Source organism: Schistocerca nitens, chromosome 10 (assembly GCF_023898315.1).
Source record: "Schistocerca nitens isolate TAMUIC-IGC-003100 chromosome 10, iqSchNite1.1, whole genome shotgun sequence".
NCBI classification, from domain to species: domain Eukaryota; kingdom Metazoa; phylum Arthropoda; class Insecta; order Orthoptera; family Acrididae; genus Schistocerca; species Schistocerca nitens.
This window is the reverse complement of record NC_064623.1, coordinates 69,387,849-69,406,783: the sequence shown is the minus strand read 5'-3', so window position 1 is coordinate 69,406,783 and position 18,935 is coordinate 69,387,849. Positions and strand designations below refer to the sequence as shown.

The following is an 18,935-nucleotide window of genomic DNA, read 5'->3' as shown; positions in this document are numbered from 1 at the left end:
GTGTACTATGCTTGCATTGAGAATGGCCATGTCTAACATACAAAAATATATTTTTTATCTCTCTTCACATATCTTCTCATAAGAGGGTATAGTGCTAAGTGTTGGTTGCGTGCATCGACTCCGCCCATTCCTGTGTTATACTCACTGATGCAATTAAGTTTCAGCTTATTCTTCTCATTTTTGCTGTTCTTTATAGTCACATTGATCATGAATGGTTGACAGGATGTGCCCTAGTTTTTTCTCAATCCATTTCAAAGCAAGAACTTTATTTGCTGGTGCAAAAGTCAATTCGCCTTTTTTCAGCACTGAGTTCTTGAACTGTAGTGGCATGTTTTTCCTGTTGGGTTTTACAGTTCCAACTGAGTAGGTCTTCTTCTCCAATAGCTTTAGAAACAAAATGGGAGAACTATACCAATCATCCATGTATATTGTTCTCCATTCACCCAGTAAAGTCTCACACAAATCCAAAACACTTTTCTCGCTTTTTTTTTTTTTTTTCTTTTTTTTCCCCTCTCTCAAGACCTGCATAAATTTTAAAACTGTAACAGTATCCATTGTCAGATGAGCAGACTTTATATATTTTCAAACCAAATCTTGCCTTCTTTGAAGGGTTGTATTGTACGTATGACCCTGAATTTCATCAGACTCTCATCGATGCAAATTTTGCAGGCTTCTGTGCCCTCTGAAATATTTCAAGAAGAATAGTAATAACTGTTCTGACCTTCATCAGTTTGTCATATTGCATATGTGCAGAATCAGTAGTGAAATGAAGATGGCTTTGAATCTTCTTAAAGGTGTGTGGTTTTACTGAAAATAGGAGTCTGTACAATTTTTCTCTTTGACCAATTATCTTGTACAGAAGGTTTCTTTGATTGCAGAGTGCAAAGTGGACCTTCATCTCAGAGGAAACCAGTGTGCTTTGTCAACCATTCTTCTCTGTTCCACATGTACAGTGTTTCTTTGACACCGTCTCTCAGAAATGTGGAATCAAAAACTGATCAGGTACATGGGATTCTGATGATTTTTGACCTAGGGATCTATGAATAGCAATGTTTATCTCACCTTCATTGCTGCTTTTTGTACTGTGAGGATTATTGCAAACATATCCCAGACCCACTCATCAGTAATTGTCGATGTATCTGTTTCCAGCTCTACTATAGTGTCACGACTGTTGACAGAAAAATTTTCTTCGTCAACACAACCACTGTTGTCACTTGCTTCTGATGCTGTGCTTTCACTGTTTTCAGAATCTATTTCATCATCAGTATCACTCAAATCTCTTTCTTCAGGAAATCAGTGTATTCTCTCAGCTTGGATTTCATATGGATCAGCCATGTTGTGCTACTGAATCTATAAAAACATGCCAACTTTGCATTGTAGTATTTAGCTGCAGTTGAGCATTTCTACTCAATTTAAAGGTGGGGCAGCTGCTAATCTCTATTAACATGCTGCCTGAACTAAAAATAGAACCGTCGGTAATGCAGTACATGCCTAATCACTGCACAACAAGGTGATTTCGTGGTGATGGCTGTACCTTTCATTGTAGGTAGACCACATGAGCGCGATGACCGGTACACCCATCAGTGTATGCCAGTGGGTTAATAATCACTGGCAGCTGGAACCTCATGGAGTGCTTTGGCACAAATCTAAACACTTTCAGTGGCACAAATTTTATCATTTCCAAAAAATAAAGTTACTAAATTAATTATGACTTTTTTCTTTGTTTGCAGGTACAAATCTGCAGTCCTGGTGAGCACAGAAGCGTATGCCACAATACAGTATGGTGCATCCAATCTCCAATTCATCAGCAGAGTGTGCCATTTAGTATTGTGCGACTGGTCTTTGTGTGCACCAGGACTGCAAACTTTTACCTGCAAACAAACAATTTTTCTCTCCAAAGTGATAATCAAAACGTTACAACTATCCCCACTAGATGTAGCCTCACGATATACCACCATCGAGTATGGACACCATTGTAATATAATAATGAAAGGCTGAAGTGATCCTCCTACTCATTGCTACATTTACAGAACTAGTACTTCCAGTTCACTGAAAACTCTTCTGATGCCCCCATCTGTGTCTTGAATAAATTCTATGAGACAACTGTAATAATTGCTAATTTTTCTCTGTGCTTGTATGAATAGGTAGGGGGTGGCTGGAAATGGTGAAAAGTCTCCTTTGCTGCCTGGTGGCTGTCAAGTATATAAGAGGCTGGTGTAAATTCCACATTCTCACCCTGTAGGAAGATCCTCTGTCAGATCCTCCACAGATTTGCTCCACCATATGCCACGTGCCTCGCATTTGTCGGTGTGGTGGCTGACATCCTACTGAGGCGACAACTGTCTGTAGCTGTTTTGGAGTCACTCCACATCTCTGTCACCTCTTTTTGACCTCAAAACCTGCTACTTCACATGAGGAAAGAGGAAGAACCCACCAAGTATCGTGTTGGGTGAAGCTGAAAGATGGGACCAAATTCAGTATCCCAAACTGGGCCCTTATCTTGTTGACTTCTGGAAATAAATCATTGGCACGTTGTTGTACTGTAAACAAGGTCCTCGAGACAGCTGCCTCTCTGTTTCTTCTAGCAATTCTGGTCAGGCAGCTCACCTTCAGTTCCTGGAGATAGCTGGAAACACATTTCGTGTCAAAAGTGCATCAGTACCATCATTCTTAAGCAGGACCTCAACATAAAGTAGTATCCAAAAGTTCTCAAAGTATCTAAATGAAAATTATTACTTTTTCTGCACTGTCACTTTCAAAGTAGTCTGCTCAGGAGTGAGTACATGATCCCTATCATTTCTGCTCCTTTTAAAATGCACCTTGTAAGTCTTTTCTTGTTAAAGTACTCTGTGAATCCTCTTAAATCTACTCCACTCTATCAAATGGTTGCCCATTCAACTCGATTTTCATTTTGTGGAAGAGGAAGAAATCACACAAAGACATGTCTTGTTTTCAGTCAAAAATTCCTGAGCTATGTTAGCCACATGCTGTAAAAAAAGAAAAAAAATCAATAAGGATTCAATATTACTCTTGCCTTTTAAAACTTTTCTTGGGCTGTTCCACGGTGACTGTTCCTGCTTGGTTTCACAACTGTAACCGTAAACCCAACTTTTTACTGGTGGCAACATTTTTGGTCACATTGTAGCAGTAACCGTAAACCCAACTTTTTACTGGTGGCAACATTTTTGGTCACATTGTAGCAGTTGCTTAACTTTCCTGCAGACTTCCACTCGTTGATGCTTCTGGTCAGTTTCAAGCAGTTGTGACACAAACTTCATCACAATCCTTCCTATGTTCAGTTCTTCTAAATGTATACATTCACATGTACCATAAGGTATTCTCAAAGTGCTGTATCAGTCTCAAATGATGTGTATATGATCTTGCAGAATCATATTCCTCAAATTATGAACATTTTCTGTTACAATGCCAGTTGACACCCGACTGAAACAGTCATCAAGTGCTTGTGCTGGTTGTTAGTCTCTGTCTGACATAAAGTGTTGTCTCCAAAAGCTCAGTTCAACATTTGTTGCATTTATGCAGTCATTTTTGTGAGTTTAAAACAAAACTATGTACAGAAAAGCTGCTCTGTAAGGTCAGCCATCAAAAAAGCACAACTCAGGGTTACATGACAACCAACCAAACCTCGGGACTTGCAGCCACTTGCTACAGCTATTCAAGAGAGATGTACAGGGAGACACGGGCTGTATTTCAGTGTACTTGTGGCCCTTGTGTGCAAATTTTATGTTTTGGGAACTTTTGGATACTACTTTGTATCTGTGTGACACAATGCCTTGATTCATAATTTTTTGGTTCTAAATGTGAGACAATATGCCTATTGCACAGAGCTTTCCAGTAATAAGTAAGTTAGAGACATTACTATAAACACAAGAGCTAATCAGAATGACGTGTGCTTGCAGGACAGAATGCGGCAAGTACGCTGCCTACTGCCAACGTGCCCTCGAGAGGACGCTGCAGAATGGGGGCCGTGAAGCGAAGCCATCTCGCATGGAAGTGCTGTCCATCCTGCTCAAGAACCCCTACCACCACTCGCTACCCCACGCCATCCCTGTGCACATGCTCAATGGCACATACCAGGTGAGTGACCTACCGACCTCTGCCAGTGGAAGAAATAGTTCAGTGAACATCACTGTCAGAAAAAAATGTAACATTTGACAGTAATAGTGTGTACATAGGCCAAATCTATGTAATATTCTTTACCTACAGGTCGTAAGTTTTGATGGCTCAACTACGATTGAAGAATTTGTCGGTACGTTAAACCAGGAGATCGGATGTCGAGATGTCGCACATTCTGGATTCACACTCTTCAGTGATGACCCCATTGAAAAAGATCTGGAGCATTATGTGGACTTGCAAGCCAAGGTAAAAGCAACTTGACTTTTTTTTCTTTACTTTTCTTTTTTACTTCCGCCAGTACCTCACCTCCTACCTTCTGAGCTTCACAGGAGGCCTCTGCATACCTTACAGGATGAGCACCGTTGGAAGAAAGAATATTTCAGAGAAACGGGTTAGCCACAATGTAGGGAATTTTCACTACAGAGTGCATGGCTAAGTCATTTCTTCAAAAATAATCAGTTTTTGAAAATATAAGTAACTGGACAGATAAAACAAAACCAAGCAGCAGCAGGAGAGCATGCATATTAAAGGTATTAAAATTTGATAGCATCAAAAGCTAGCAAACTGTAGCACCAAAAGCTAGCAAACTGTAATACCTTTTATATGTGTGTCCTGCTGCCACCACATGGTGAGTAGTTTTTTTTATCTATCCAATTACCTATAAGTCATTTCTCTGCAATATCATTTCTACCAGAAGTTCTAGTGAAAATTTAATGTACCAGGAAGTTTCAAATCTGCACACACTCTGCTGCAGATTGAAACTCCATTCCAGATTTTAACTTGTGTTTTATGTTTGTCTGTATGTAGCTTGTGTTTAACTGTCAAGGTTATGCATGCTATAAACCCTGTAGAGTTGAGAATTGTAGTGCCCCCCTAAATGTGTCAGGCTACTCTAGACATTGGAGGCTGCTACAGGTGACAGATAGTGTGTAGATTCCAAACAAGTTTTTTTTTAGATTAGTCAACTTTCCATCTGGTCCAGATGATAGTAGCTATAAGAGGCTCAGAAGTATCAGTGCAAGATCCAAAGAAATGCCACCTCTGGAAAACATTTGCAAGTAACAAGGAGAGGTCCTCTGCAGTGATATCAACTTTTTGAAACCATCTGTATGGTGATGTAGGTTGAGATCCCAAGTATCACAGCCTGCAGCTGTGAGCCCTCGTTTGTGAGTAATCGAGAAAAAAGGAAATTTACATGACACTCAATGGTGTTAAAAAGGTAGTTTTGTTTTGACTCGTTGTATGGTGTAGTGGATAGGCTAAACCCTTTGTGTGCAGAAGGCTGTGAGTTCAAATCCTGTGAAGAGTCTTAATATTTTAAGGTTGAATTGTTTATTGAAATTACTTTGATCACTATTTTTATTCAATTAACTGGTTTAAATGTAATTTTTTATTTCAATTACTTTGTCACATTGTTTTAATCATCATATGAATGTTCTCATTTTTTCTCATTTTTTTCTTAATACTATTATTTTCCACTCGGGATTTTGGTAAATGTGAATTTAATTATATTTAGCTGTTATAATATTTAAATATTTGAAAATGGCAATACATCAGTTAAAAAACAAAAGATGAAATAATCTATTTATATTGACTGAGTAGAGGTATCACAATATGTTAAAATATGTGAATTTTTTGGATGGTAATTGTAATAAAAACATTTAATTAATGGACAAAATAACACAGATGAAGACTGAAATGAAAGAAGGGATTATAAGTAAAACTAAATTCAAGCAAAATGAGGAATAGAAATAATGAATGCAGTAACAGGGACGAAAAAACAGGATAATGAAATGAAAGAAATTAAATCAAAATTAAATCATATAGCTAATTAAAATCACATGAGCAAACATTTCAAGCAGAGAAAGAATGATAGGGATGAAAATGAGAACAAATAAAGAAATTGATATGATGATTAAAATGATGATGTGACAAAAGAACATAAGTAAAGCAGATTAGATATAAACCAATAAATTGAAAACAAATAATGACCAAAGTAATTTCGATAAAAATTTAAAAATAAAAGAAAATTTAAATCACCTGATGATTTTTAAACTCACTACCTACTGCAAGTAAAGCTTTACGCCATTCAGTACACTACAACATCGCTTTTTTAATGCTACTGAGTGACATGCAAAATTCTGAATTTTATTTTTCTTCATCAATTACTTGCAAACGAGAGCCAACCAGGGTGAATGGCTGCAGGGTGTGGTACCTGGGATCTTAACTTACATCACTGTATAGATTGTTTCAAAAAGTGGATCCCACCACTGGAGATCTTTCCTTGTGAGTGTCAGTGTGAAGTATTAGGTACACAAATCTGTGTGAGACTAAAAAATGAAAGTAGGTAGCTTTGTTGTGTAAAGCTAAATGTTTATTAAGAAGGAGAAAGGCAACAGACTTATTGGGACTGTTGTTGTTTTCCTCAGTCTGAAGACTGGTTTGATACAGTTCTCCATGCTATAGTCAAAATGGTATGAGAAGATCCCCGACAGCTTACAGCACTGCTGCCAGCTTTCTTCTGCGAAGCATTGAAGGCTGCAGCCACAAAAAATTGCCATTGACAGGGCTGTGACAACACTGAGGTTTTGCCATAGAGATATTTACAAAATTACACTGTGTTATTGGCTGATGTAGGCCTGCAAAACTGCTGTGCCGTGCCCACTGCAACTGTCAGAGATCAACTTATGCTGACTTGACTGTATGAGGGGGAACCCAAAAGTGACTAGAATGCTTGTTATATTGCATTTTTATTGAAGTCTATATTCACAGTTCTTTAGTTCCCTTCAAAGTATTGTCCACATGTGTTAATGCATTTGTCTCAATTCTTTTTTTAATCTTGAGACAGAGTACTGTTCAAAGCCATTAGCATGTTTTCTTTGACGTTATCCACATCACTGAATTGCTTTCCTTTGAGAAGTTGCTGGACCATCAGAGCTGTGTGAGCTGGAGCATTGTTGTGTTGGAGCAACCCGTTCTCATTTCTCTGGAGTTCTAGCTGTTTTTGTCACACACTCTCTCGTAATACTGATAACACATCCAGATAAAAATGTTGGCTCACTGTTTGTTGTGGAGGAACAAACTCCTTGTGGATAAAGCCATTGACATTAAAATAAAAAAATAAAATAAAAAAGTTAAGAAATTAATATGTTTTCATATTGGATCATGCTTTACATGCTTTCTTGGTTTGTGGGGACTTCTGAGTTTCCACTTGCTTTGACTCTGAACCATACCCGTAGTGCCAACTCTCATCCCCAGTCACATTTCTTTTAGGGAAATTTAGATGTTCTGCATTTCACTCTTCAAGTTGTGGCAGACGTTCATGCAGTTTTCTCTTCGCTCTTTTGTGACTTAAGTGAGGAACAGATTTTGCAGACGTCCATCTCATATGCAAATCTTCAGTTAAAATTCACTGAACTGTGCTTCATGACACTTGTGCTTCCTCAGAAAATTGGTCAATGGTCCTGTGATGATTTTCATCAGTTATGCATTTGATTGTGGCAATGTTTTCATCATTTCTTCCTATCAAAGGATGACCAGGGCACGGCATGTCTTCAGTTGATACATTGTCAGATTTAAAACAAGAAAAGCACTTGTAGACCTGTGATTTCCCCAAGGCATCATCATTACAGGCTTTCCAAACTTCCCAGTAATCTCGGCTGAAGTTTTTCCTAACAGAAAACAGAGTTTCACACAGACTCCTTGCTTCTTCTTGTTGGGCACATCAATAATGGCTGCAGGGTCGAGATAGAAATGCAAACAACAGAGCACTACAAAGAAACCACTTAACTCTGACTTACACCAGCTTACTGAGTGATGTGGGAGACCCCAAACTAACACCACCTTGTGGCATAATGTGTAACTACAAAGCGTGCATGTGCAACAGATCGATTCCGATTATTTTTCAGTCACCCCTCTAGTTTATCCTGTGTGAGCCTGTTCATCTCTGCATAATTGCTGCAACCTACATGCATTTGAACCTTGCTGTGACAAAGCCATTGTCTCCCTCTGCAATTTTTACCCCTCACATTTCCCTCCATTGCTAAATTTATGATGCATCTTTTTCAGAGGAGCTTTTATTGCTATTCCCAGTATGCCTTGTATGTCCCCTTTACTTTGGCTATCATCAGTTATTTTACTGCTCAGGAAGCAAAACTCTTCTACTGATTTGAATGTCTTATTCCCTAATTTAATCCTGCCAGCATCAGATGATTCAGTTTGACTGATACTTTTGGTTTACTTCTGTTGATTTTCAACAGCAGCCTCCCTTGAAGACACTACACATTTCATTCAAATGATGTTTTGAGTTCTTTCCCTTCTTTGATAGAACAGAAATGTCATTGGCAAACCTTAAAGTTTTAATTTCTTCTCCCTGAATCTTTTCAAATTCCTCCTTGGTGTCCTTTCCTGCTTGAACATTGTGCAGATTGAATAAAATGAGAGACAGCTACAATCCTGTTTCATTTCTTTCTCAACTACTGCTTTTCTTTCATTTCCTTTGACTATTATTTACTTCCTCTGTTTTGTCCCTGATAACTTCAGAATTTGAAATAGTGTACCATATTCCAGCCAACAGTGTCAAACACTTGTCCCATTGTCAAATACTTGTTCCAGATTTAAAAATGCTGTAAATGCAGGTCTGAGTTCTTTAACATATTGTAGGGGCAATATTGCCTTGCGTATTCCTACTTTTCTCTGGAATCCACACTGATCTCCTCCCGGATTCACCAGTACTAACTAGTCTTTCCATTCTTCTGTAACTGTATAAATAAAAATCAGTTGTCACATGTATGAAAGATCATCACTTGAGAACAGCTCAACCAATTTGGCTGATTTTTTTTGGTTGAGATTGTGATTGTCAGTACAACATTTGTATGAAAGAAAATTTTTGGAAAATCCACTGGAAAAGTTGGAAGTATGTATGAAAGAAATGTGATGGTCATTTTGATAGTTCCACTGTCATGTTTTCATAACAACAAATTCTACATTGAATATTGATATTTTGCAGAAAAGAATACAATTGAAAGTGATATTTCAGTGTGTTATCAGTGATGATCATATCCTTGTGTGTGCAAAGATTGAATTGATTTGAGTTTGTGCTAATTTGGTGTGTTGTTAACATTCAGTTGATTTCATTTCATGGTTTACTTTGGAAAAAATGCCACCCGTGAAGTGTCAAAATATTGGTCAGCATAGGAGCAACAAAGGCTAACTACATGATCATCAAGTCATGATACAAATGGAGAGCATAGACAGTGTTCTGTTTCAATTCAAACAATGTAAAGAAAGATTCAGTTCGACAAGTCTCTTCCCGACCAACTGACTTGGTGTCTGACAGACAACGCACAGCCTAAACCACTGGAAATATAGATATGTTATACAATAAACACTGTCTTTTAAATTGGCTGCCAGAAAAAAATGTGGTGTGAAAATGTGGGGTTTTGTTTTCCATTTGCAGTCATTTTTAAAACAGGAAGGTTGTGTTTATGGGAAACTTTATAATTGTACCTGCTCGTAGATTAAAAACATTTGAAATACTGTCATTAAAGTAACTATCATCACATATCCAGTAGCTGGATATGTCTCTCTCACAACCCATGTACTAATGATTGTAACTGATTTAACCATTCGTTCTGACTTCTATTCCCAGTCAAGGTACTGTTTGCAGTAACAATAAATAAGGTCAGGGAGAGGAGGGAGGAGGAGGAGATGGACAGAGAAGGGGAGAGGAAAAGGATATAAAGAAAGGGAAAGAGGATATGGACAGAGAGATGAGGGAGGAGGATGTGGATATAGAGAGCAGGGGGATGGTGACAGGATAGAGTTGGGAGTGGGGGGTGGGATAAGGGGGGTGGACAAAAGGAGGAGGGAGGAGGAGAGGGATAGAGAGAGGGAGGTAGAATGAGAATAGGATGTATATCCAGTTACCACACATAATGTACAGAAAGTTCTGTTTGAGAATTATGAATTATTTAGGAATAAAGGACACGACTCACCGAAAGGCAGATGCGCTGTGTTGTCAATACCTACACAAACAAAAGATACAGAGTTTGGATAGTTTTTGGAATACACTTCCTGTTTCAAGCTTGTAGGACGAGGATGAACATGCACACACACACACACACACACACACACACACACACACACACACACACATTCACTCATCCACATCCACACTCCTGTCTCTCACATTGTGCACAGTCGATTGCAGTATGAAGAACAACTCAGATGCTTACTCCATTTTATTTGCAGCTGTGTGACGTTATCTCCAAATGGGAGACAGCCCTGCGGGAGAAAGGGTCAGGCAAGTTCGAGAACACGCGGGTGATCCGGCTGACTTACAAGAACCGGCTGTACTGGCGCTCGCAGGCACGCACTGAGACAGAGAAGGAGCGGCTGCTGTTGTGCTACCAGGTGAACCTGCAGGCTGTGCAGGGCCGCTTCCCCCTCAGCCGCGAGCTCGCCCTCGAGCTGGCTGCCCTCATGGCACAGGTAAGTTGACTTGGACCGCTCTCTGCTCTGTACCCTGTTCTCTGTACTCTATCTCTATTCAGCAACTCGATATGACCAGTCCTCTAGGTTACGTTTCCTCTTCAGTTCAGGCTGCTTTGATAAGCACCTGTACCAGAAATAAATACACTGTTTCCTTCAAAACCAAATGATTTATTTTCCAACACATGCCCCTCTAATGGAATATGGTTATTCATAATGCCACACCCATTTCTTTACCACTCCAAAAAATGGTAATCATCAAACTATGTAAAATACGTTGTTTTATTTTTTATAACACAACGTCGTAACCAGTTTTGACCAGTTGGTGGTCACCTTCAGAGTAGAGGCACACAACAAGTGCTGGCTGCAAATGGTCTCCATTCTTTTTAAAATTTTATTTTTGTGGGATTAATGGCCTCAGTGTGTTTTGAGAATGAAAACATTGTCCAGGTAGGCTGTGTTTTTTTATTATCTATGTGATCAGCTAATTTCAGCCTTTGATCATTTTCAAGCACCTTGGGATGACGCAGCTTGAAGACCTTTCTTGTTGAATCAGATACATTTTTCCAACTTCACAATTTTTATGAACATCCAATGACACTATATAATTTTACCCCATTGCACCTCTGGCAAATTTTAAATTTCTTTTGTTGTGCGATCCTGAAGATGAATGATGTATCACATTGATCAAGAAATGTTACAAGCTGCAGTCATCCCAAGGTGCTTGAAAATTACCAAAGTTTGAAATTGGTCAATCACATACATAATAAAAGAGAATGAAACCAACCTGGTTCATGTTTTCGTACTCAAAACACATTGAAGCTGTGGACCCCCATAAAAACAAAATTTTAAAATGTTTGCCAGAGATGGCATGGGGTAAAATTATATACTATTAATGGAGATTTACAAAAATGGTAAAGTTCAACAAATGTATCCTATCCAACAAGAAATGTCTACAAGCTGCAAACATCTCAAGGTGCTTAGAAATGACTAAAGACTCAAACTGGCCAATCAGATAGATAATAAAAAGATTACAGCCTACCTGGACTGTGTTTTCATTGTCAAGGTCTCCATTCTCTTGTCAGCAGTACTACTGTATTATAGAAACCAGTTTAGAATTGTGTACTGTCAGGTACTCCATAACAGCGTCTTCAGTAGTCATCAGAAATTGTGAGAGAGCAGAATGGGGTGCTCCACAGAACTAACAGACTTCGAAAGTGGTCAGATTATTGGGTGTCACTTCTGTAATAAATCTGTACGCATGATTTCCACACTCCTAAACATCCCTATATCCACTGTTTGTGATGTGATAGTGAAGTGGAAAAGTGAAGGGACATGCACAGCACAAAAGTGTACAGGTCGATCTTGTGTGTTAACTGACAGAGACCGCCGATGGTTGAAGAGGGTTATAATGTGTAAAAGGCAGACATCTATCCACACCATCACACAGGAATTCTATACTGCATCAGGATCCACTGCAAGTACTATGAAAGTTAGGTGGGAGGTGACAAAACTTGGATTTCATGGCCAAGTGGCTGTTCACAAGCCACACGTCATGCTGGTAAATGCCAAACGACACCTCACTTGATGTAAGGAGCATAAGCATTAGGCAATTGAACAGTGGAAAAACATTGTGTGGGGTGATAAATCATGGTACATAATGTGGTGATCTGATGGCAGGATGTGGGTAAGGCGAATGCCTTGTGAACGTCATCTGCCAGCTTGTGTAGTGCCAACAGTAAAATTTGGTGGCGGTGATGTTATGGTGTGGTTGTGTTTTTCATGGAGGGGGCTTGCACACCTTGTTGTTTTGTGTGGCACAATCACAGCACAGGCCTACATTGATTTTTTAAGCACCTTCTTGCTTCCCACTGTTAAAGAGCAATTCGGGGATGGTGATTGCATCTTTCAACACGATCGAGCGCCTGTTCATAACGCACAGCCTGTGGCGGAGTGGTTACATGACAACAACATCACTGTAATGGGCTTCCTGCACAGAGTCCTGACCTGAATCCTATAGAACACTTTTGGGATGTTTTGGAATTCCGACTTCGTGCCAGGGCTCACTGACCAACATCGAAACCTTTCCTCAGTGGAGCACTCCGACAAGAATGGGCTGCCATTTCCGAAGAAACCTTCCAGCACACGACTGAACATATGCCTGCGAGAGTGGAAGGTGTCTCAGGGTTAAGGGAGGGCCAACACCATATTGAATTCCAGCAGTACCGATGGAGAGCACCACGAACTTGTTAAGTAATTTTCAACCAGGTGTCCAGATACTTTTCATCATACAGTGTATTTTTTTCTTTTTTTTACTGTCACATGAATTGCCATCTGCACTGTAACATTATGCCTATTCTCATTATTCACAAAGGTAGACGTTGTACATGTGTTAACTGTAACTGAAGTTTACTTGAGAGAATTTACAAGTATTTTTGCAATATAAAGTTTTTGAGAGCAGGAAGTATACATTTTTTTTTTAAATACTCACCTTATGTCTGGTCCCTGATATTGATTGTTATACATGATTGGTTCATTACATGCAGAAAATTCATAGGTTTATTTTTTAACCTTGCATGGTTTATGTGGAATGAGTTTTATCAAATTAAACAGCTGGCGTAACTTCTCTTGTGTTTATTCACTTTTCCATGTGTTCACATCACCATCAGTCATTAAATGTATAGATTATTCACACATTATGGCACCTCACCATCCCAGTCAGTCAACACCACCTTACTTACACCCTACTGAGCTCGCAACTTGTAACTGAATTACAATAATCTCTTCTGTCAGAAAGCTCTCAACACAGAGTCAATAATGATACTATAAAAAAATAATAAATTATGAAGATTGGAGTTAGTATAAAATATGCTGCTGGCTGCACCATCTTGACACTTAAGGGGTTAAATTTATGTTAGATGTTATTTCTCTTTGCAGAAATGGTTCTCTTGATATGACCAGTCTATATTTTGTAACATACCCAAAGGGTGTCTCTTTTCCTATTATAATTCCCTCTGATTCACCTGACTTAACTCACTCTTTAGCAGAGTGTGCACCAATTTGAAACTTCATGGCAGATTAACTCAAACCTTAGATGAGTGCTCTAGGTAGCAGATGAGGTACTGGCGGAAGTAAAGCTGTGAGACTGGGTCACAGGCCATGCTCAGACAGCTCAGTTGGGGGAGCACTCACCTGCAAAAGGCAGAGATCTCAGGTTTAATTCACAGCCCAGCACACAGTTTTAGTCTGCAGACATTTCATTATCCATTCTGTTCTACTGCTCTTCTATACTTGACAGAATTATGATAAAAGTGGCTAACTTCTACATTTTTATCTCTTCTTCCTGAACTTTAATTCCCTCTCCAAATTTCTCTTTGGTTTCCATTATTGCTTGCTTCGTACATAGACTGAGTAACCTCAGGGATAGGCTGTAGCCCTGTGTCAGTCCCTCCTCAACAACTGCCTCTCTTTCATGTCCTTTGACTGTTGTGACTACAGTACGGTTTCTGTATAAGCTGCAGATAAACTTGTGCTCTATGTGTTTTATCCCTCCTGCATTCAGAATTTCAAAGGACATGTTACATTCAGTCTATTTCCCTGAGATCAGCATCTACCAATATTTCCATTCTTTATTTATTTATTTCACTTATTTACATGTCTAGTTCCATAGCACCAAATTGAGGAGCAAATCTTCATGGTCATGGAACATGTCAATACATGAACACACAACAGAAAAGTAATAATAGATAAAATAAAATTTTTGTGAATCCTAAAAGGACGACAAGCTATAAGTTTATATAAATATAATCAACAATGTAACACAGGAATTAGCTTAACTTTTCAACGAACTCCTCAACAGAATAAAAGGAGTGATCTATGAGAAAACTCTTTCATTTAGATTTGAAATCGTGGGGATTACTGCTAAGATTTTTGAATTCTTGTGGTATCTTATTGGAAACTGATGCAGCACAATACTACATGCTTTTCTGCATGAGAGTCAAGGAGGTGCAATCCAAATTCAGATTTTATTTCTGCCTAGTATTAACTGAGTGAAAGCTGATAATTCTTGGAAATATGCTAATACTGTTAACAAGAAATGACATTAAAGAATATATATATTGAGAGACCAATGTCAGGATAGCCAGACTATTTAACAGGGTCAACAAGTGTTCACAAACTTAGACCACTTTTTGCCTAAACCACCCATTTCTGAGCCAAAAATAGCCTCTGAGGATGGTTTACCCCAAAATATAATACCATACATTATAGGCAAATGAAAATAAGCAAGCAGACTACTTTTCATGTTGAACTATCACTTACTTCAGACACTGTTCTAATAGTAAAAATGGCAGCGTTAAGTCTTTGAACAAGATCCTGAACATTGACTTTCCATTACGGTTTACTATCTATCTGAACACCTAGAAATCTGAACTCTTCAGCCTTACTAATCATATGCCCACTCCGTATATTTGAAACATCAGGTTTTGTTGATTGTGTATTAGAAACTATAAAAACTGAGTTTTACTGTGATTTAGTGTTGGTTTGTTTTTTACACTCCATGAATTTTTCTCTTGAATTGCACTGTTTGAAACAGTGCCAACACTGCACACAACATCCTTTACCGCCAAGCTAGTGTCATGAGCAAACAGAAATATTTTAGAATCACCTGTAATATTAGAAGGTAGGCCTATGTCATTTGTATAAATAAGGAACAGGAGTAGCCACAGTACTGATTTGTGGGGCACCCGCCCCTTTTGCTGACTGCTCTTAAAGTAAGAGGTGAACCAATTGTGAGCTATTCTCCATATTCCATAATGGTCTAACTTCTGCATATCTTGTGGTAAACACATTAAAACACCTTATTTAAATAAAAAAAAGATGCCTAGCATCTGACACCTTTTGTTTAATTCATCCAGTATCTCACAGAGAAGAGAAAATGTAGCATTTTCAGTTGTTAAAGCACTTCTAAAACCAAACTGTACATTTGACAGCAAATTATGTGAAATGAAATGACCAATTATGTCTAAATAATTAAATATTATAAATTTAATCTCTGTATTTCAAATGCTAATAGAAATTATTAAATAAAAAATAAGTGTACTACTGCTGACATGATTTCCACATTTATAAAAAGTGAAAAGAACTTGGCAAAAATGTGTTTGCAGATTGATTATGGCGAGTACAACTCCGACAAGACGCGGGGCAGCGGGGGAGTCGGGGGTGCTGGCGGTGGGAACCTGCAGCAGGTGGTGTCGCAGGCACTCGATCGCTTCTACCCGTACCGCTACCGCGATGGCCTGTCCCCCGATGAGCTCAAGTAAGGAGCACTTGGCTGTTTACTGATGCTAGTCTCTGAGATAAATTACAGTTTTAGATGTGATAATATTATGAAAAGGGTAGATTGCTACTCATCATATAGCAGAGCTGATGAGTCGCAGACAGGCACAACAAAAAGACTACTAAACACATAGCCTTTTGGCCAGAATTCCTCCTTCTGAAATAGACAACATATAGACACACACATTGACTCAGACACAGCTCACACCCACATGACCACTGTCTCTGGCTGCTGGGGCCAGACTGCAAGCAACTGTGCATGATGGGAGAAGCAGTCTTGGTGGCTGGGGTAAGGATGAGCCTGGGGCAGGGTGGAGGAGGGAGAGTAGGATGTGGGTGGGGGATGGTAAAGTGCTGTTTGTAGGAGCATACAGGGATGAGGTAGAGAGAGGGTAGGGCAGCTGGGTGCAGTTGGGAGGTTAGACAGAGGGTGGAGGGAAGAGGGAGTAGCACAAAAGGAAATAAGTAAAATGACTGTGGGTATGATTGTGGAATAGAAGGCTGAGGAGTGCTAGAGGGTACAGGAGAGTGAAGGACAATGACCAACGAAGGTTGAGGTTACGAGAATGTGGGATGTATTTTAGGGAGAGTTCCCACCTGCACAATTCAGAAAAGCTGGTGCTGGTAGGAAGGATGCAGATGGCACACACTGTGAAGCAGTCATAGAAGTGAAGAACATTGCGCTGGGCGGCGTGCTTAGCTACTGGGTGGTCCAGCTGTCTCTTGGCCACTGTTTGTTGGTGGCCATTCATGCGGACAGACAGCTTGTCAGTTGCCATGGTCATGTAGCACACAGCACAGTGGTTGCAGCGTAGCTGGTAGATCACATCACTGGTTTCACAGGTAGCCCTGCTTTTTATATGATATATGATGCTTGTGACTGGACTAAAGTAGGTGGTGGTAGGAGGATGTATCAGATGGGTCTTGCATCGAGGTTAGAGGTCAGAGGTTGGCACAGAGAGAAATTCATGACGGGATGCATTAAACCAGTCAGAAGACTGATGACTGAAAAAAACCAATAATAATAATAATAATAATTAGCCATGAGGTTGGGGTTTGGGAGCATGAAGTTGAGTGGGGATGGATGAGGATATTGTGTAGGTTTGGTTGGTGGTGGAGTACCACTGTGGGAGGGTTGGAGAGGATAGTGGGTGGGACATTCCTCATTTCAGGGCATGACAAGAGGTAGTCAAAATCCTGAAGGAGAATGTGATTCATTTGCTCCAATCCTGGGTGGATGTAGATTTTGTGTTGTCCAACACAGTGAGAAATGCAGGGTGTTCATAATTGTTTTTGATGTTAATAACTTCACAACCTCACTAGATAATAACTATCATTTTTTTATCATGTGACAATGTATCACACAAAGTTTTGCTATCTCATTCATACATACCAATATGTGCATTGCTATTGGCTCAGACAATGTCCAGTCAGTATTTGATTTCTCTCCACGTATGCTCCAGAAACTTGATGGTGACACATTTGAATGCAATACTTCAAGTCCTGTAGGTCTTAACCTAGGTTTGGTACATTTGATCTTTTAAAAACCACACACAAAGAAGTCTAGTGGTGTGAGGACAGGCAATCCTGACAGCCACCAAATCGTATCGTCTCCTCCAGTTCACATACCTGGAAAGCTTTCATTGAGAATGACCAGGTAGACATCACTGTTGATGTAAGAATAACTGAAAAACAATGGACCAGTTGAATGCAGTTGTTTATAAGTCTGCACCACACTTTCTGAGAATCAAGAAATCATCATTTTGGTACTGGAGGGAAGTGTGGGATGTCAAAATTGTAGACGGAGAGCAAGAGACAAATACAGTAAGCAGGTTCAAATGGATGCAGGCTGCAGTAGGTAGTTAAAGATTAAGAGGCTTGCACGAGGTAGAGTACAATGGAGAGCTGCATCAAACCAGTCTGCAGACTGAAGATCACAACAACAACAACTACAACTACAGTAACTTATTGTGTCAAAAGTTTTCAAATGCTTTAAAAAATAATATATCACTCCATTAAGAAAATACTTGCTTCACTTCTTGGTAGTTACAAGAGCTAAGAGTATTACAAATGTAATAAAATCACATGCTCCTCTGCATACTATAATGTGCCAAAAACCTCATTTCAGCATCTTGAACCAATCACCAAATAAAAGAGGTGCAAATTTGAGATGGTTCACCATCTATACTGGGCTGTTTCCCACTTCTGGTATACAACTGTGACATCATATGGTACTATATCAACAAAATCCACCACTTCCTTCACAAGATTATGTTCAGCACACCCAAAGTCAAGCACTTCCTGACGGCATCACATCACACGAGTCTCACACACAGTGTACAAGGCAGGCATTGCAGTCCAGTGCATCCACATATGGACGTGAGCTCCGTAACGAGTAATCGTGCCTCTTCTCTTCCTGACTCCAGGTGGCCAAAGTTAGCATCAGCGAGGTTACTTTTCTGTGCCTGCTGTACAAATAGGAATTTGTTTTGATGTTGCAACAGCAGCCTCTATACATATAGCAGACAATATGGATATCTGTTCCCTCTTGTAAATGTAACATTATACATAAGAATGTGTTTTTGAGTTGCTACCACAATGACTGCAAATGAACATCTGCATAATACTGTAGATATAAGTATAACAAAGCACATACTTTCAATAACAAAGTAAAGAAAGAGAGGAAATTATCATTTGATGATGACCGATATCTTGAAAACAGTACGGTACCAGGTTTACAAAATAATTAATAACTGAGATTGTAACTTATCACTTTACATTTTATAATAACAGTGAAGCAATAAAAACATTCATAGTTTTCAGTCACCATTTTATGTCAACAGTGGTGCAATTCCATCCAACTCCCTATCTTCACTGTTGTCGGAACTAGCGTCAAAACCGTCTTCATTATTGTCATCATCAAGACAGACCATTAGCTGTTTATGGTCACTGATAATGCCGTCCGTTGTGTG

At 39.3% G+C, this 18,935-nt stretch overlaps 1 protein-coding gene across 1 annotated transcript in view; it reads left to right on the top strand.

Moving 5' to 3' along the window:
• Positions 1–18,935, top strand: part of LOC126210156 (uncharacterized protein CG43867) — a 462,670-nt gene that overhangs the window by 417,751 nt on the left and 25,984 nt on the right. Inside the window, exons 18-21 of the mRNA XM_049939307.1 lie at positions 3,918–4,095; positions 4,225–4,380; positions 10,387–10,626; positions 15,792–15,943. Coding sequence (XP_049795264.1) covers positions 3,918–4,095; positions 4,225–4,380; positions 10,387–10,626; positions 15,792–15,943 — 726 coding nt within the window. The remainder of the gene's footprint in view (positions 1–3,917; positions 4,096–4,224; positions 4,381–10,386; positions 10,627–15,791; positions 15,944–18,935) is intronic.